Source organism: Anomalospiza imberbis, chromosome 21, assembly GCF_031753505.1.
Source record: "Anomalospiza imberbis isolate Cuckoo-Finch-1a 21T00152 chromosome 21, ASM3175350v1, whole genome shotgun sequence".
Classification (NCBI taxonomy): domain Eukaryota; kingdom Metazoa; phylum Chordata; class Aves; order Passeriformes; family Viduidae; genus Anomalospiza; species Anomalospiza imberbis.
In genome coordinates, this window is record NC_089701.1 from 9,915,926 (window position 1) to 9,935,700 (window position 19,775).

Genomic DNA, 19,775 nt, shown 5'->3' on the forward strand with positions numbered 1-19,775 from the left:
CTGTACAGAACCCACACTGACTCCTCCTCAGTATTCAGCCATTGGTGCTGCATCACAGCATCCATGAATTTGCGAAGTGGAGGTGGCTGTAGTTTGAAATTCCTTCCAGAAGCCGCTGTGACATTTGCTGTGACATTGTACCAAGGGAGAGGTTGCCATCCCAGCTGGGAGCTCAGCTTGTTCATCCCTGAGCTCCCTCAGAGCTGTAGGTGGCACCGTCTGGTCCTGGCAACTTGTTGCTGCTCATTTCAGCTCAACTTTAATCTCTCCTGAAAGCACTTCTGTTCTGAGCAGATTCCCTGTGGAGCTCTCCATATGGAAGTATTCCTGTGTGAACTCCACCAGCTCCTTCACAGGGAACACATATGCAAACAAGTCACTGGATTTTCTTCTGCTGAGGCTTTCATCTTCAGGTCAGCCCTTCCCTTTGCTGTGCACGAGTCTCGGTTGACTCCAGCAGTCCCCCTGCTCCTGGTTATTTCAAAACTACTCATTCAAGTTTTATGACTAGAACATTCTTCATATTCAATTCTTCTTTGTATTATTTTGCTGGGTTGGTTTGTTTGCTTGCTTTTTCTACATTTCACCTGCCAAACATTACTCTTTCTATCTCTTACATTTGGACACAAGTTCAGTTTACTTCTTATTCGGAGTATCCCACATGCTCCTAGTTTAATCACACCAGGCTCCTTTTGCTCTCAGTGCTGTTTTGCTGGGTGGTGAAGCTTTGCTCCTGGCCCATGATGGTCTTACACCATCTCCATGCCTCCCATAAGCATTTCAGTCTTTCAGCTGCTCCTTTTACCACCAGTTTCATTTAAAATTAAGTCACGAGGGAAAACTAAGACCATAACCTGATGGTGTTTTCAAGGTGCAAGTATCAAAACACCCATGGCCTGCACTGCACTGTATTTCATATTTGGTGTTCCTTAAGCCAGCCAGGATTTCCATTTGTGTTTTCTGCATATTGGGATTGGTGATATCATCCTACTTGGATAGGAAGCAGCACCTGGAAGGTGCTGTATCAACATTTCACAGTGTGTTTACAGAGGGTGTGCAGCCCTCTGTCACAGCCAGCCTCAGGAACGCTGCAGCCACCTGCCCTGAGCTGGACTTACCAGATTTCCCTGCAGGAAACACCTTGGATGAAGAAGATCTCCATTGGGGGAAGCCCTTGGAAAATCAGTTCTTGATCAGAACTGTCCAGGGCTGCTCCCAGGTAAATGACTGCAATCCTGGGTTTTTAAATACTTGTCATATAGAGATATCCCTGCCAGCCAGGGTTCTCTGTGGGTAAGGAGGACCTTTACAAGAGGGTGGCTTGGGGAGCTGCCACCTTCAAGTTCCTCTCTGACCCTCCTTACTGAGAGGGAAGATGTCTGTACATGCCAAGATCTGCCAGATTCACTGACCACACAACCTCCCCCACCAGCAGGCAGGGATGTGTTTACTGCAGTCCCCAAGACCTTTCCAAGAGCCAAAATCCCCATAGCCACTTCTCTCCTGTGGCATGAGGAGAGTCTGGAGTCAGAGATCACACACCCAGGTCAGAAGCGGTTGTCTCCCTGAGCCTTTGCAGGGTGTCTGGGCAGTTTCCTTCCACTTGAGTTGGTCTCACAGCCCTTTAACCCTGCGGGCATCTTCCCACTTGCTGTACCCCACCCTCCCACATTCCCTGGCATCAGGATTTCCCCAAGCCCCCTCCATCCTGGCTTTGTCCCACCTGTCCCTCATTCCCTCAGAGGAATTTCCCCATTGCCCCACCAGGCCCTGGTCTGCAGCCTGTCCTTGTCCTCACAGCAGCAACATTCAAACATCAGCACCAACTTTTCCCTGCTTGGTGCTGCTCAAGTGTTTAAGGGCTCTAAGACTGCACCTTGTTTTGATAAACATGATTCCTGGTAATAAAATGGAAAACTGGCAGGACAAATAGCAGCCTTTTAAACAGGCAAGGGAAAAAAGTCAATACTTCTGCCCTATTCAATGGATTACCTCAAATAATAAACAAAATATTCCCTATGTCCCATTTTATATTAATCAAAAACTGCATTTCACTTCAAGGAAAGAATTAATGTTTTCTTTAAAAAAAAGATTACCCATTATAGGAAAATTTGGTTGGGTCCTGCTTAGTTTTTTCATACTGAAGGGCATTTTGGGCTGCCTGAACAGAAAAGTTACAGTACAACTGTGGTTTAAGAGTGGCAACTCGACCAAGCGCCTTCAACTGAACTTCCAGCAGGAAGTTTCAGAAGTTTTTTGCTACTTCCCCAAGATGTTTAAAGCCAAAAGATAAAAACCCACCCAAATGTTAATAATTCAGAACTTCCTGTGCAGATATTAGAAACAGAATATAATATTGGAAGTCCACAGCAGATCAATTTTCTAACAAATTGAATACAAGCAAGACCAACATTGCAACATGAAGTGGCAAAGTGAATCCTGATTGAAAAATCAGAATTCTAAACGGCTTTTACAAAAAAATTTCACTAAGCACTCCAAGAAAGGCTTTGCATCAAGCACTCAGCACCTCACATTCTTCTACTGTGAAGCAAGACTAACACCTGGCACTAAATTATCCATTTAGCTCTTCAGGAAACTCAACTGATGTTCCTTACACTTCTAAGGCAAAAATTGAATAGAAAATGGTTATTCATTAAAAGAAAAATAGGCATGTGCTCTGCAAGGGAAATCCTCCTCCCATACTACTTTTTACTCATTACTACATTAAAATAATCAAAGTGATTCTTGGATTGATGACAAGTCTTTAAAAAGTGAATAAATAACTCAGATTACCCAATATTAGATATTTAAACATCTCTGCACACGACTGGAGTGTTTCCTATGCTACAGAGAGGCCACAAGGGCAACCACATCCACACACAGCTGCTACCTGAGCTCCCCTACCACTGCCTTCTGTACAAGGGCTTTGGAAAAGAAAGCTGATCCAGCTTCCTGAAAATCCTGGCTGCTCCAAGGCCCATCTCCAGCAGCCCCTGGGAGGCAGCCCCGGCTGCAGTGCCTGCACACAGATCCCAGAGGGTCCCTACGCCCCACGCCAGCTCCTGGGGCACTGCCCCTGCCCTGCAGGGACTGCCAGCAGCCAGGGGTGACTGAGCTCTGAAGGCAGCTGGAAGGGAAGGGGAAAAAGCCAGAGAGCAGACATGGATTCATTCCAACCTTTACTTTGTTTGCTCTTTTTTTTGTTTGTATTTTTTTTAAATAGAGCTTCCATGCAGAGTTCTCCAGATGAAGTGCTGATGCCAGAGCCTGCCCCGCCGGCCTTGGCACTGCCACAGACACTTCTGCCACATGGGAGGAAAAGCTTTTGCTACATGACTTTTTTTCTTTTTCTTTTTTTTTTTTTTTTTTTTAACTTTTAGGCCAACAACATGTTCTCATCTGAACATTACAGTTAATGAGTGCTATCAAGAATTCCTAACAAAAACTGTACATGAGTTTACAAACGTATTAACATATAAATAATGAGAAGCTTCCTGCCTGGAGCTCCACAGTAGTCTTTTTGCTTGAGAATATAATACTGGAAGGGCAGACCCGATCCCTTTCCACAGCACCAGTCAGAGCTGGCTTAGTCCAGTCAGCCATTCTGCTCAAGCATCACAGGGTTTTTCTTCAGTGCCTCTGGCTTTGATAAGCAGTCTGTCATACTGTGCAAAAGCAAGAGTCCAATGCCTTTGGGAAGGAATCCTGCTGCTGAGAGGCCTCTGCCACCCGGTCACCGCTCTGGGCCGAGCTCCTGCTGGAAGGTCCTTTTCTTCTCCCGACAGTGTTTCTTGTGGGCAGGCCAGTCCTTCTGCTGGCACTGCGAGCCGCAGTACCGCGCCACCTGGCAGCGGCCACAGATGTTGAATTCACGTAACTGGGAACAAAAGGTGGCGTTAGAGGGGCTGCTCAGTGCCAGGAGAACCTCAGCATCACTCCCAGAGAACACCCCAGCAGCTTTCCCAAGAGGACCCAACAGCATTCCCAAGGAGCTTCACGATCAGGTCTTCCACGCCTGTCACAAACAGGTGACAGGACAAGGCTGAACAGCCTGAAGCTGAAGGAGGGCAGGGTTAGAGGGATATTGGGAACAAATTCTTCCTGGGAGGCCCTGGCACAGGGTGCCCAGAGCAGCTGTGGCTGCCCCTGGATCCCTGGCAGTGCCCAAGGCCAGGCTAGAGAGGGCTTGGAGCAGCCTGGGATAATGGAAGGTGTCCCTGCCCATGGAGATGGAATTCATCTCCATACATTCATGGAGATGAATCGTAAAGTCCCAACCCAAACCAGTCTGGGATTTTGGGATTCTATGAAACACAAACACCCCACCATGAGTTTCAGAGAACCAGAAGGGTTTGAAGCAATTTCTGTGGCTGTACATTTGCTCTTGTAAAATGAGCTTAATAGACAAAATATTAGAGCATTACACATTTGTTGTCACAATGCTGATGTTTTGTCAACCTAAGCTCTATTTTCAACTACAAACACCTGAAATTCAGAAATTATCAGGAGGGCTGCACAAGCTCAGCCATTGCCAAAGTTACTGTTATCCAGGGAGCTTTTGGGCACAGACCCAAATAAAAGGCAGAGCTGCCTCTGTTTCAAATACAGGGAATTTAAGATCATTTTTGCAAATGTTCTCTTCCCCAAAGCAGAAAGTGGAACACAATGGGTTTAGCCTACTCAGCATCTGCTATCACAAGAAAAGCCCTTGTTTATAGACAAGGCATCTGTGTGACAAGAGGCACAGCCCTTGCACAGCTCATTCTCTCACTCCTGATGTTGCCTTATCTTCCTCCAGCAGAACTTTTCCGCCCAGCTCTCCCCTGAATGAAGGCCACTGCAATTCACCTTCACCTCAGGAAATGGTAACCAGGTTATTTTTTGATTCCACGACCATCCAAACCCTCCTACAATGCTTCCTGCTGCCTCGCACAGCTGCTCACTCATCCCGGCTCTGCTCCCTGCAGGAAAGCTCCCACCTGGCTTTTTGTGCACTCTGCAGAAATCACCCTCCTCCCAGCAGCCCAGTAACCTCCCCTGCTCCAACTCAAACCCACATTCCCTCCAACTGAAAATTATCACAGGGTCTGGAGCTTCAGGCCAAAGAAAACCTGAGTGGAAGAAAATCACTGCTTTTAGCCACTGAGTGGCTCACATAAAGTTCTACATTTTAAATAACAAATAAATCCCTAGACACACCATTAGCCCAAGGCATTCCATGCTCACTCCCAGCTCTCTGAACCCACCTGTTTTTCAATCATTGTGCAGGGAGGGTAGTGACATTCATAGTAAGTGCAGGAGTTCTCCTCCTCTTCCACAACATCCCCATTAGCATTGTAATATCTGGTTACATTCAGGACAGGAAACTGCTCTTCTATGGGGTCCGTAGGAAGTTGTTGGATTGCCAGCCAGTACAGACTTTGTTCCCTGGAAAAAAAAAAAAAAAGTACAAGTTTGATACACCAATTTAAAATAATCATACAGAGACACTGATTCCAAATTTATTAATACATAAGGTTAATATTGTATTTAGCATTAGAATGCACATACTGCTCATATATTGGGTATTTTTAAGGTTATTTTAGCCTAAGTGCAAACCTCAAAAGTTTAAAGGTATCAATCAAGAAACATTTACATCGAGCAAAGTTAATTCTGTGCAAAAGTATTCATACAAAGTCAAACTTAATTTCTGCCATGAAGTCTGTTTCTTGTTCTTGAACCCCCAAAATCACGTAGAGCATTTGTAATTCACTAGAGCTTCTCAAAATCAGTTTAACCAGCTCTAAGCACCCCAATCTTAAAGCTGCTGCTGCAAGTGTTTCAGGAGTTTGAAGTCTGTGGGTCTCCCACTGTGTCCCATCACTGATTATCCAGATCCATCCTGGCAAAGAGTTTGATGTGCTGAGTGGCATCAGTGAAACCCAGCCCGTGGGAAGCTCCCACAAACTGCTGGTGAGAGGTGCTGGAAGCTGAGCCCAGAACTCACAATTTCCATCATGAGCATTCTGCAGCTCCCAGTTCCTACTGGAATTTCAGTGCCTGAGGGGCAGAAGGCAGTGAGATGTGCAGATTTCCCTGAGCCTCTGCCCAGCTGGGAGGGCACAGAGGCTTCCTGCTCCACCTGGCACAACCCTGAGGGTGGGATGGGTGGGACATGAGCACAGACTGTGCCCCAGGTGAGGAAGGCAGCACAGAGTGATGCGTAAAGCGTCCAAGGTTTAACCAAAAAGGCTCTGCCAAGGCAAAAACCACTAAAGGAAGGAGACAACACGTGAAGAGATGTTCATCTCCCCTGCCAGGTGCTGCCATACCTTTGTTTGCTAGAGATGTCTTCAGCCTTGGGCTTCCAGCCCCAGGGGACGAGGCGCAGATTGTCCAGGCGGTTGTCCACGGTCACCGAGTTCAGATGCACCACCTGAAAGCCAGGAGCAATCCCTCCCCGGTGCCTCTCCCTGCAGGACACAAAACCAACCTGAGGCTCAGTGGTGAACAGCAATAGCTAAAAACCAAAGGATCACAGCAATTCCAGAGGCAATGTGAGTTGGGACCTGCTGGCACTGGGCTGCAAACAGACTCCAGTGGCTACTTCAGACAGGGCAACTACCAGGAGAAAGTGCCTTTTTCCAGCAGGTGGTTTCAATTATAAATTAGTTTAATCAAAAGACAGAGCATAGAGTAAGTTTAAGCATGTTGCTTAGTTCCAGAGTCTACTCCTCCAGTTACTGCTAAAGATCCATGGAATTGTAGTGTTCCTTGGAAGGTGCCAATACTGGCTTATTATTTCCACAGGAAATTCTATCAGACACATTTGTGCAAGTTTGGCACTGGTGTGGTGTCACAGGGCTTATTATTTATGAAGAAACATCTCTGAACAGCAACAGGACAGAGGTTTCACTGAGTATGCAAATGCTTTTTAGACTCTAATTGTGTGCAACACACTGAAAGTCTGAAATTACTCCACAATTGACCAAGAGACCTGAAACTTGACCAAAACCCAAAGCAGGACTAAGCCAGGATGGCTGCAGGGAGACTCTTCCCTATTGCCTTCTAAGAGTTTCCATTTCCCCTTCCCCCTTCTTTTCACCTCTCCTCTCTCTGTTCCATCAAGTATCAAGTTCACTGTCAAACTCCCCCGTGCCTAGACGAGTTTTGGTATCACTTCTTGCAGGAATCCCCATCCCAGCTGAAACGCAAGGCTTGGACAGAAGGCTGTGTCCCTGTGACTGTTCTGCCATGAGGAACCTCCCAGCACAGGAGAACAAGGATGGAGACCTCCCAGCAGCTTCCCACAAGCCCAGCCTGGACACCGAGTCCTGCTCAGCCTTTACTGAACATTTCAGCTCAAACAGTTCTTTTAATTTTGAAGAGATATTTGCCCGAGTTTAAAAATTCCCTCTTTTTTTTTAACCTTTATAAAGCTCAGCATTACCCAGCAGAACAGGAAACTCATTTCAACATGACTTAAAATGAAAAACGTAGGATTTTGTATTCTTGGTCAAAATCCATCCAGATATGTGTAAGTTATATACCTTGGGGGTAAGAAAAACTCCTGCACTTCACACATGCCCCAAAACTTTGTAGAATTTAATGAGGAGAATCCCCTTGGAGAGCCTACAAGCAGCACCTACGCACAGACTGTGCTCCAGCTCCCACCAGGTAATTCCTGTGAGAATTCCCTGCATGAGAACAGAGCCAGGGAGTCTGCTGGGTCTCCATGGAATTAAAGTTCTTCCCCTTGAAGGTAAAACTAATAAAATCCTTCTTCTGGGGAAAAAGAAACCATACTACACACATTAAAGCAAACACACTAGGCAAGGAGTCTGCTGAAGTGCCCTGAAGGAGGAATCCCAGCTTGATTTGGGTTGGAAGGGATTTGAAAATTCAGCTCATTCCCTGCCACGGGCAGGGACATCTCCCACTACCCAGGCTGCTCCAAACCCCGTCCAGCCTGGCCTTGGACACTTCCAGGGATCCTGGGCCACTTCCAGGGCTTCCCCACCCTCCCAGGGGACAATTCCTTCCCAACATCCCATCCATCCCTGCCCTCTGGCACTGGGAAGCCATTACAGTAACAGCTACTTTTGAGTTGTTGAAGGCCGGCAGAGGATCTGGCAAAGGGAATCAGGAGTCCCGAGGGCTCCAAGTGGGAACCCAGAAGTGGTGAACTGCTGGAGGTGAGCATCAGTCAGAGATGGAGACAGGGAAGGAGTTAAAGTTCTTAGAATGAGCCTAGGACAAAGTGCCAGCTGGAGAGATGGGACAGATAGGAGACAGGAATCTGGGAGGAGGAGACAGAAGTTCAGAGCAAGAGCAGACTGTGCAGGGGGGAAAGGGAAGGGGATTCCAAGACTAAGTTCAGAAATATTTTTTGATTTTATTAAATGAGAGTTGAGAAACTGCTGGAGTTGGGGAAGGAGAAAGGATTATGAGAGACTGTTCCTGACACTGGGATGTCACAGCAGAGTGGCACATACCCACCCCTGCTCCTCCACAGATCTGCACCCAAAAAAGCCCAACACCCCAAAAAGCAAATTCTGACCAGTCCCCTCCCACACTGAGCCAGCCTTTATCTCCTTGTATGAAACCACACTTATCTACATCACTGCCAGCTCTTCTGAGGCCTCAAGTGACAAAAGCCTAAGTAAAGGTGGAAGTTGGGCCTTGCTGGTGAGCAGCCAGTGTTAAACACCACTGCACTGAGGTGCCAGAATTGGTAATGCCGAATTCAGGGTGGTCCCTTCTCTCCACACATCAAGAAGAAAGCTTTGAACACAGGAGCACTGCACTCCCCTCCCCAGGCCTCTCTGACCATCCCAGCTCATCCAAACTGAGCAGCAAGGACCGGCTGTGGAGAACCTGCCTTGTGAACAGCCTCACTAATGCAGCCAAAACTCCTGCAGAGCTGGAGCTTCTGCCTCCCCATGCACTCCTGAGCTCCTGCAAGATGCCAGGCAAAACCCTTCCCCCAGGACTTTTCAGGGAATCATGTGGATTCTGCTCTTTTGGTATTTCAGCAGCTCAGAGCCCAGGACTGGAATACAAGTGCAGACACAGCAATTCCAAGCACCAGGAGCCAGAACTGAGCCTGCTACAGGCAGTAAGATGGCAAGTGCTCTAAAAAAAACCCTCAAAAACCCCCAGAAATCAGGTCCTGGATGTCTTTTTGAACATGCAGTTGGTGCTACTTATGACTAATCCCCTGCTGCTGCTGTTCCCCAGGGAACATCTCTACACCCAGCAGAACACAGAGCTGGGATTGCTCCACAGGGAACTGATGAGGGGATAAGACTTCTGCAGAGACATCCAAACCCTGCTTTGGGGGAGCCAAAACTCTGTGTGGAAATCACAGCAAGCAGCTGAGAGGCTGAAGAACTATCAGGAAGCTCTCCCTGTAAGAATTTTTGCAGCTCACGTAGAGAATTTTCAGCTCCTTGGATGCCTTTTGATCCCACAGTTGCCTCTGCACAAGGCAGCAGGAGGGCACTGGGAGAAGGTCCCTGACACTGCTGCAGCTCCAGCAGCTCCAGGATTCCTATCCCAAGGGCCTCATGATGTGAACAAAGATACCTGCTTAACTAGAAAAGAAATAAAATATTTAAAATCTGTTTTACTTGCATCTACCACATATTACTCACTGTACCTTATACCAGAGGCAACAACTGAGTTGGTTTTTCATTGTTTTGGGGGTTCATGTGCAGAGAACAACTGAATCACACACCTACACCTGCAGTAATCCATGTTCTTTTGTTTTCATTCATCCAAGGAGTCAGGCTGGCTCTGGGAAGTGCAATCACTGCCTGGCTCTGCCCAGCTCTCCTGACTCTCACAGGCTCCAAACCTCCAGCACTGCCCCTCCTCACCAAGGGAAGGACCTGACACCACTCTCCAGTCCTGGTTTGTGCTCAGAGCAGCCCAAAATTGCTCTGTTCAGGAGGGGCAGAAGCTTCACAGCCCCTGCAGAGACTCAGCCTCTGCCCTGCAATGTCTGAGCTGCACCTAAAGATCAGCAACACCAACACCTTCAGGTCCAAAAGGAATTCTCAGAACAGCAGAGATATTTTATATCTTCTAGTCCAGAAATCTGACTGCAACTTCAGAACTGCAGCTCTGCTTGCCTGGCAGCTGACACCCCTCTCTGTGGCTCTCCAAAATCCCCATTACACACAATCTCTTATTTTTAACCACAGCCCATGCTCGAGTGACACAATTTGAATTTCCTAACTGAATATGCTCAAATGACTTCCTAATTTGTGTAAAACAAGCCAGGAGAGGCGATGGCTGGGCTGTGTCATAAACAAATAGCTGGGCTGTCATCATTTGCACAGCCTTCAACGACTGACCTGAATAATTTTCAGGTGCTGTTTAATGCTGCTTACAGATAATAATTATGATTGTCTGAGGTTCACAGTTAGCAGCAGCTGTCAGTGATTTGTTCCACATATTGCAGCCAATTTCATAATTTCAACAAAGTTCTATGTGCAATAAGATTAAATATTAACAGATGCAGGTTAAAATCCATATTTAATAAGCAGACTGGAAATAATAATCTTATATTCTTCCTGTCTCCTTCCTCCTGTGCAAAGCCTGGTTCTAGGGGATAAAAGGTAACCTGGAAAGATAAAGGGCATCCTGGGCACTTGCAAGGATGTGGAACTGAACAGAAAATATGCTTAATTTTTCCAAAAAGGCTTTTAAAATAAATAAGATTTCTTCAGCTGATCCCACCTTTTGTACAAACCCATCAACATCTCGAAGGAGCAACAGATGAGTTCAGAGGGTGAGCTGCTCTCACAAATGAGGAAATTTCCCCTAAAACTTAATGTTAACCCTATGAAGAATTTCAAGGATTTGTAGAGTATTGAAAATAAGATGCAGCAGCTGATATGAGCCAGCAGCAGCAGCACCTCAGGCAGTTTTGCAGAAAGCCATGAGAAACACCTCAAAGTTTTAAGTCAGAGCTCCCTCTCTCCAGAGCTCTGCCAATTCTCAGTGGACAAAAAGCCCCACAACAAATCTCCAAAGGTTTGTCTTCCCCTGTTAATGGGTGCAGGTCCCGTTCTTCCCCCAGCTGAAGTTTGGGCAGCATTTCTCAGGTGTAAACAGGGTGTCCATGAACCTGTGTCTGCTTTCCCTGCCTGGAATGTTTCCCAGGCTGTGCCATGTGAGGACCCTGCAAACCAAAGTCCTGTGGGCACCCTGTGCTGGCTTTGCCACTCTCCTGAGGGGACGTGGGCTACCACAGGAACAGAGACCACCCCACACAAGCTGGGGCAGCAACCTGAACTGTTGGGGAAGATGAAATAGGAAAAACCTTATAAATATGATTGCCTGGCAAAAGATTTGGAAAATCCAGACATTGAGATGAGAACTAGATTTGAAATAACAAACCTTGACTACTGAATAACTAGAAAACAATAGTATAGCCAGGCTGAAAGCAATCCCCCTTCTGATTAAACAATGCCCTTTACCTGCAGATGGGTCCAAAGGTCAAATGGAATGCTCTGTCTCACCCCCAATGTATGGTTCATCCCACACCTGTGATCCTCCCCTGAAGTATCAGGTATCTGTGACCCCACTGGCCCAAGTCCTGTTCCAGCCCACCTTGAAGCCCCCTGATAAGGTGTGCCCGAGGGACCAGACGCTCTCTTGGACCTTCCCCTGGGACCCTCACCTGGAACCCTCGCTCCCTCTCTCTCCCTCTCCCTCTCAGCCTGGGCCTGCCACGAGTTGCGCCTGGCAACTCCAAGCAGGGCCTTTCCCCCTTTTAATAAACCACATCTTCCAAGACCTGACTTCAGAGATCTCTCATCCCTCCAAACCGTCCTGGAGACCCGCGCTCGCTACACTGAACCCTTGGTTTTCCACTCCCTCCAGTACCCACCAGAGCAGCTCGTGCAGGAGGCGGCCCGAGCCCCGGCCCCGGTTCTTGTCGAAGGCGTAAGCGAAGATTTTAGCACCATTTCCATCAGCATCCACCTCCATCCGAGCCTAGAGGGAAGGGAAAGGCCGTGAGAGCACCCATGGGGCACACAGCACCTGCTCCACTGGGATGGACCCCACATTTGGGGGATGAACCCCACATTTCACACTTGTCCCTGCAGGTCCCTGGAGCTCAGTGGGATTTGAGTTGTCCCAAACTCCCAGAGGGACCCAACCAGCCTGGCTTGTCCCCTCAGAGTGCTCTGTGCTCCCAGCACTCCTGTGCGAGCTCCCTGAGCCAGCTGTGGGCACCTCTGGGTGCTGACAGCCAAAGGACACCTCCATTCCCCGATCAGGGGGTTCCTGGGGGCTGTGCTGTGCATGGACCCCGTGGAGCCCGGCTGGGAAAGGGCAGGGGGGAGCTGGATAAAGAGCAGCAGGAATGCAGCCGTGGGGATTCCCAGTCCCTGGGCAGCCACCAGGGCTTTGCTTCTAGCACTGCCCCTACACCCACCTCGCTGGGAGAGTCATTTTTCCTGCATTTCCAAATTTTCCTGCCATTTTTCCAGCACTCCACCATGGTGTTCAGAGCTCACAAAGCGCAGGAAGAACTTGATACATTCGGGACAGTCAGGGTGTGTTACCACCACAGTGACAGAAACTCAGAGGCTGCCAGAGGGGAGGAATGGACAAACAGGGAGTGTTCCGGCAGCAGCACCGCCCAAAATCCTAAAATCCCAAAGAGCAGCCCCAAAGCATCCACGGCACTGCAGAAATTCAGCGGATGATGGTCCCTCCTCCAAAAACAACCTTATTTGTTGAAGATTTTGTAATCACTGTCTTTCATTTTAAAGCCTTGGTAGGACCCACTTGCCCTCTTCCAGTGAATGCAAAGAGGAAACACTTTTTTCTGGCCCCATAATCAGTTATAATAATACAAGTTTTCCTCATCCAAGACTAAGTGCAGAGTGAACATTTTTAATGTTTGCCGAACCACGGGAGGATAAATTATCAGTTCACCAAAAGCATACAGACAGTATGAGGATAAAAACGCTACAAAATCAATTAGTAAATAAATGTTTTAAAACAAAGTTCATCTAATTGAAAAACATCTAAAGGAAAACCCAGAACTTTTCCTGCTTGGAAGCCCCCACGCTGGGACTCCAGTAAGTTAAAACGGGTTCTTCCTCCGCCAGCCAGGGGAGCTGCAGGCACAGCACTCCCACGAGCAGCGGGGCTGGAGCAGGGCACGGAGAGGAAAGAGCCGCACCTCCAGCGGGAGCCCGAGCACCGGCGGCCCGCGGGCAGCCCCGGGCGGGGAGGGGAGGCACAGAACACGGGAGAGTAACGCGAGGGCGGCGGGCGGGGGCCTCACCTCGAAGGAGTAGCTCTCCACCAGCGGGATGTCCTGCTCGTCGATCAGCGTGTACTTGGTCTGCAACACAGCGAGAGCGCCGTCAGCGCGGCCGCACGGCCCCGGCACGGCCCCGTAAGGCCCCGGCACGGCCTCAGTGCGGCCTCGGCGTGGCCCCAGTGGCTCGGGAAGGCCCGGTAATGTACAGCACGGCCCGGCACAGCACGGCCCTCCCCGCCCGGCAGCACCGGCCCGCCCGCTGCCCCCCGCCCCGCCGGACCCCTCGCTCCGGCTCCGGCCCCGCCGCACCCCGCCCCGCCCGGCGCGGCCGAGCCCGGGCCGCCGCGCCCGCCGGCGCGCCGCGCTCACCTTGCCGGCCACCCGGCCGAGCCGGACGATGCCCAGCTTGAAGTCGGTCATGGCGGGGCCGGGCCGGGGCCGCCGCTCGCCCCGCGCCGCTGCCACGCGCCGCCGCCTCGCGCACACCCGGGGGGCGGGGCCGCGCGCCACCGCCCCCCGCCGCCCCTCGGCCAATGGCGGCCCGCGCCACCGCCCACCCGCGCGCGGCGGACCAATGGGAGCCCGCGCCGCCCTCGCGTCACTCCCGCGAACGCCGCCGCCGCGGCCAATGTGCGCGCCGCGCGCCGCGGCTCGGGTCACGTGGGGCGAGGCCCCGCGCGCGGGCGCGGGCGGCGCGGGCGGCGCGGGCGGTGACGTCACGTTCGCGGGAAGCTTCGTGCCGGCGGCAGCGGGACCGCGCCCCCCCCCGGCGGCCGAACGGGGACGGCCCGGGGGACCCCAGGAAGGGGACAGGGACGCCCCCAGGACCGGGGAGCCCCGGGCTCGCTTGCCGGTGGCACATAGAGGCGGCGGCCCCGCCGCTTGGATGCGCCGGCTCTCGGGCGCTCCGCGGCCCGGACACCCCGCGCAGCCCCGACCAGCCGTGCGGGGGGAGCCGCGGCCCGGCCGGATCGGGCAGGGGTCGGAGGGTCCGGAGCTGCAGAGGCCACCGGGATCACGGGGTCCGACTGCGGCCCTGCCCGGGACAGCCCGGCAGCCCCTGCCCGGGCAGCCCGGGCCGCGCTGGGGTCTGCTGCGGGCCGCAGCTGGCTGTGCCCTGCCCGGGACAGCCCGGGCCGCAGCTGGCTGTGCCCTGCCTTGGGACGGCACAGAGCCACCGCCGCGCTCTTGTGGGGTGGCCCAAGAGACTCGGCAGCAGGGCCGGAGCTTCCAGCCATTCCAGCACTGGGGCTTACTTCAGGATCTGTGAGGGAGTCCCAGCGATGTTTTGGTTCCGATTCCAACCCAGGGTATCCTCTGCATCTTCATTCCCTCAAAAAACCCTAAAGATTTGTGGGATCCCTCTCCCGGGGCTGCTCCATCTGCTAACCCCCAGCCTGGATTGATCCCGGGAGTTGCCCCTTAGTTGCATTTAGCCTGGTTAAACCTCATGAGGTTGCCCTGGGCCACTGCTTGAGCTTGTCCAAGTCCCTCTGGACGGCATCAGATCCCTCAGATCTGTCACTGCACCCTCAGCTTGGTGTCACCTGCCAGCTTCTGAGGCTGCACTTGATCCCTTCATCTATGTCATTAATAAAGATACTAAATTAAATAATAAATTAGGAAGATGGGTTTAAATGTGATGTTAATGTAGGTGGTTATCTTTGGAACCCTCTGCTTCCTTTTGAAGAAGCATGATTTGGGAAAACAAAATTGGCAGGGCAAACCCTCCTTCCAAGCATTGCTTTGCTCCTGCCAGAGCACATGCCCTCAGGCAGCATGGCAAAGGAAAGTTACAGGTCCTGTCCCAGAACTCCCAGTAAGGAAAAGGAATAATTTTTCCAACTGTTTCCAGCACTGCCAAGTAGAGGGAAACCCACTCAGCACAGCCCCGACAGCAGGAGGCTGAACAGCTCCTGAGACTCTCGGGGCTCACACCAGACTGCAGTTCCAACACCAGGGGCACAAAGAGTTTAAAGCAGAGCTGCTGCTGAACGGGGCTGCAGGCTCTGCCAGGCTGCCCTGCCTCAGGCACCGCAGGCGTGTGTGCGGCTGTTGTGGAACCCCAGCAAAACCTCAGCTGGAAGGGACCCAACCCATCCCTGGCACGGCAGCCAGGCTGGCCTGGGGTGAGGATGGGGGTCCCAGCAGCCCCCTGCAGCCCCCTCAGCCTGTGGCCACTCATCACACAAAGGTTTTCTCCCCCTGTACCTTTTCAGAATTTGTGCCACGCAAACCCTTGGAGAGATGGAGATGGGGATTGGGCAGGTGCCAGAGCACGAGGAGCCACACCTGACCTATTCCAAGAGCATCCAAATAACTACCAGCTTGAAACATGGTGACATGGTCAATTCCAACAAAGGAACCAAAGAGGATCACAGAATATCCTGAGCTGGAGGGACCCACCAGGATCACCCAGCCCAGCCCCTGGCCCTGCCCAGACCCCCACCAACCCCACCTGGGCATCCCTGGCAGCGCTGGCCCAACGCTCCTGGAGCTCTGGCAGCCTCGGGGCCGTGCCCATTCCCTGGGGAGCCTGGGCAGTGCCAGCACCCTCTGGGGGAAGAACCTTTCCTGCTCTCCAGCCATTCCCTCAACATGGCAAGTCCCTGGAATTTCAGCTGAATTTCTGTTTTCCTGGCTGCCGCAGAAGAAGGTCCTACAATCTGCTGGGGGGAAATGGATGGAAGTGCAGAGCCACAAACTCTCCTGGTTTTGACTCCATCAGCTGCACGTGGAGCTGGGGACAGGGAGAGGGGGGCCAGCACAGGCCTGGAGCCTGGACAGAGCTGCCCAAGGCACAGCCACCCCAGGCAGGGACAGACACAGCCCTGAGCTCGTGGGATTGCCAAGGCTGGGGATACCCAGCTCAGGCTTCGCTCAGTTTGGCTTTAGGAGTGATGAAGGTGCAGCTCCCCTCCACACTGACAGGGACAGTGACATGTCCTGGACAATGGGTGTCTGCCAGGGCTCATGGATTTGATAAAAATGGTTTTTTTGATCATGCCTTTCGCTGTCACTACAGCCCCACTTCAGGCTCCGTGGCCCTCAAGTAACCAGGGCAGCGACCCAAATTTCATCAGGGAGCAAAGGACACAAATGGATCTCATTTTGAATAAGCAAGGCTAAACCTTCTGCTCTCATTCCTCACAGCCACACTTCCATCCCTGCCCCAATCCCTCCCGAATAGGCATGGACACATCCCACCCAAGGTGCTGTATTTCCACAAGACAGGGAGATTCCCAAAGGAAAATTCACAGCATGGGACAATCAAACCAACAAGTGTTTGCAGACAACTGGGTCTTTATTTTAGTATTTAAAGTGCTACAAAAAATTGAAGGAGCCTTCATGTGGCAACTTCCTTTTCTGCAGTCTTAGCTCTGTTGGAAGAAGCAAACACAGCTCATTAGGAGTCTTTCATGAGTTAGATGTTGTACAGCAATTTGAGTCAGAGCTGGGTACTTACAGCTGGGCACTCGATGGCACCACTGTTGATGTCATCGATGATGTCGTGGGGGTGTCTCCCATCAATGCTGCAGCCCACGGACTGGGCAGTGCCAAGGATCTCCTTGATGGTCCCTGCAGCAGCAGACACAGCTCATCAGTGCTCTACCACGGGAACACCTCTGAGGAGCTTACCTGGAACAGCCTGGGCTAGGGAAGGTGTCCCTGCCCACGGCAAGGGGTGCAACTCAATGAGCTTTAAGGTCCCTCAACAACCCGAAGCAGTGTGGATTCTGACAGAGAACTCCTCACTGCTCTCTGCTGTCCCTCTCCCCTCAGGGGTTTGCAGGCTGGAGCCTCAGGGCTCACCAGGGAACATCAACTCCCTTACCCAGATCTCACACCCTGGGCTCAGCTGGGAGCCCTCCCTGGCAGGCAATGGAGCATTCCCTGCACCCCAGCCCCAGCGCTCACCCGAGAGCTCCCGGGCCAGGGAGCGGTGCCGCATCTGCCGCGCGATGTTCACGATCTCGTCGAAGGTGACGCTGCCACTGTGCTTAACTGGGAGGGAACAGCAGCAGTGAGGCACCCGGGCAGTGCCAGCTCCCCGTCTCCTCTGGGAGCACCACTCCCAGCACTCGCATCACGTGGAGAGCTGGGGGTTTGCAGCTCCAGCAGCGCTGCTGTCAGTGCTGCTGCTCCCAGACTGCAGCACCGAATTACCCCCAACTCCTCTTTCTAAGCTGGCACTCCTGCAGCTCCCCTGGCTGTGCCAGGCCCTGTGGTAACAGCACAGGTCACGGGCAAGGGGGCTGTTCTACCCCAGCTTTGTCCAGAGCAGCCCCTGGATCCCTGGCAGTGTCCCAGGCCAGGCTGGACAGGACCTGGAGCAGCCTGGGACAGTGAGGGGTGTCCCTGCCATGGCAGGGGTGGCACTGGATGGGCTTTTAGGTCCCTCCCAACCCAACCCAGCCCATGACTCCATACTCTCCTCACACACAGAGCTCTGCTGATACGCATCTGTTGGTACCTGGCACTGCAGGGATGCCCAAAAAAGCCTCATGTCCCCCGTTTACCAGTTTGTGCTGAATAATCCCCGAGAAAGGAACTGGTATTTCCCCTCTTTTAGCCCCAAATATTGAGAACCAAATACAGGGCAACACTTACTGTTCTTCTGCTTCTTCCTGTCACGAGGTGGCTCCTTCAGAGCTTTGATAATCAGAGCAGAGGCAGAAGGAACAACCTCTATCTAAATACAAAGGAATTAATTTCCCCCCATTCTGCATTACTAATGAAGACACTCAATCAACCTGTCAATGCTCTCAGCAAAGGTAACTGCCAGAGCAGTGTGGGTTTGATCCGTTCCCTCGTGCTCCAGGAATCTGTTCCCAGGTTTTCGGCACAGGCCTCCCCACAAGCAGGAGAGGACTGCTTCCTGCCCGGGGCTTCCTCTCAGCTCACCACTGGAATGTACCAGCCACGGCCATCAGAACAGGTACGGTGGCAGGTGGCTACAGCAGTTGCCAAGTCTTTAAGTTATTTATTTCTATGCTGCTTTAAGTAAGTTTTTTTTTTTTTTTTTTTTTTTTTTGCTGGTTCAATGTTCTGTTAAAAAATAATTAAATTATCTGCAACAGGATGGAAGTTGAATTTTGGCACATGAGGATCTCTTCTCGGGATCCTCCTGCCTGACAACGCCCCAAGGCTCCGCACACATCCCCCCACCCACGTTTTAAGGTCTTCCCAGAAGACCCCCACACGCCCCCCGTGTGGCACTCATTTTATCCACCTCGGAAGGATGAAGGGCTGAGTGGACCCTGCCGGGATCCGGGCCGGTGGCTGGAGCAGGCGGAGCCCGGGTGGGCTCCACGCCTGCGGCACCGGCCGGCCCCTGCGGCGTGCGGTACCTGCGCTTGCCTGTTCTGGATCGTCAGCTTCACCGTGATCCGCAGCCCCTTCCAGTCGCCCGTGGCCTTGGCGATGTCATCGCCCACCTTCTTGGGGGACTGAGGGACGACACGTGGAGGTCACACGGGGCTCGGGTTCGAGCCGAGAGCCTCAGCGCTGCCCCGGCTGCTTCCCAGCGCCCTCGGAACGCGTTTTATCCCTCTCACTTAAATTTAACTTCGATTTTTATCCCTCCCGCACGCTTAAATTCCCCCCGGGATTCACTCGTTCCCCCGGCAGGACACGCTTCCCACTGCGCTCGGCACATGCTTCACGCCTCCCCGCGGCCTCCACCTCCGTGCCCTCGCTCGCCCAGCCCTCCCCGTCCCCGGTACGTACCAGCCCCAGCGGTCCGATCTTGGGGGCCAGCGCGGACGTGGCTCCGACCTCGCCGCCGGTGCAGCGCAGGTAAACTGCGGGGACAGCGCCGCGTCAGCCGCGCCCGCCGGGCCCCGCGGCCCCCGCCCGCCTCCCGCCCCGCTGCCCGCCACCTACCGACTTTGATCTCGTTGGGATCGAACTTGGGCGGCATCGCGGCGGCGGATGGCCGGGATGGAGGCGGATGGAGGCGGATGGAGGCGGATGGAGGCGGATGGAGGCGGAGGGAGGCGGAGGGAGGCGGATGGAGGCGGATGGAGGCGGAGGGAGGCGGATGGCCGGGATGGAGGCGGATGGAGGCGGATGGAGGCGGATGGAGGCGGATGGAGGCGGATGGAGCCCGGAGCACCGACCGACGCCTACCGGGGGCAGCCAAGAGAGAGCGCCCGCCGCGCGGGCCTAAGATATACCCTCCAAGATCTCGCGAGAAGACAGGAAAGTCTACCTAAGGCCGAGATCTCGCGAGAGGTGAAGAACGGGCCGTAGCGGGAGCTGTATAGCTGTGTAATTTTATATATCGAGATAGATAGATAGATAGATAGATAGATAGATAGATAGATAGATAGATAGATAGATAGATAGATAGATAGATAGATAGATAGATAGATAGATAGATAGATAGATTAGATAGATAGATAGCCAGCCCCGTTGCAAAATGGACCATATGGAAGGGTGGCGAGGCACTGGCAGGGGCTGCCCAGGGCACCGGTGGAGTCCCCGGCCCTGGAGGTGT

The 19,775-nt window shown here is 52.4% G+C and overlaps 2 protein-coding genes, 1 long non-coding RNA gene and 1 other non-coding gene across 4 annotated transcripts in view; 1 reads left to right on the forward strand and 3 right to left on the reverse strand.

The window, feature by feature from the left end:
* LOC137486356 (uncharacterized) overlaps nt 1–5,369 on the forward strand; it is a 96,329-nt gene extending 90,960 nt beyond the window's left edge. Inside the window, exon 2 of the long non-coding RNA XR_011005701.1 lies at nt 4,259–5,369. This is a non-coding gene — a long non-coding RNA (uncharacterized lncRNA). The remainder of the gene's footprint in view (nt 1–4,258) is intronic.
* ZMYND19 (zinc finger MYND-type containing 19) lies at nt 3,167–13,790 on the reverse strand. The gene is made up of 6 exons (XM_068211576.1): nt 13,643–13,790; nt 13,295–13,354; nt 11,882–11,988; nt 6,312–6,452; nt 5,247–5,427; nt 3,167–3,877 (listed from the first exon to the last, which is right to left on the reverse strand). Exons 1-6 carry the CDS (start codon nt 13,691–13,693, stop codon nt 3,734–3,736), a joined length of 684 nt encoding a protein of 227 aa, XP_068067677.1. The 5' UTR covers nt 13,694–13,790; the 3' UTR covers nt 3,167–3,733.
* A 2,768-nt stretch (nt 13,791–16,558) lies between these two features.
* RPL12 (ribosomal protein L12) lies at nt 16,559–19,318 on the reverse strand. Its single transcript, XM_068211577.1, has 7 exons — nt 19,160–19,318; nt 19,004–19,077; nt 18,625–18,723; nt 17,885–17,966; nt 17,192–17,278; nt 16,740–16,852; nt 16,559–16,653 (listed from the first exon to the last, which is right to left on the reverse strand). Exons 1-7 carry the CDS (start codon nt 19,194–19,196, stop codon nt 16,648–16,650), a joined length of 498 nt encoding a protein of 165 aa, XP_068067678.1. The 5' UTR covers nt 19,197–19,318; the 3' UTR covers nt 16,559–16,647.
* On the reverse strand, nt 18,098–18,225 carry LOC137486427 (small nucleolar RNA SNORA65). The gene has a single exon (XR_011005727.1). It is a non-coding gene; the product is annotated as a small nucleolar RNA SNORA65 (small nucleolar RNA).
* Nucleotides 19,319–19,775: the final 457 nt, after the last annotated feature.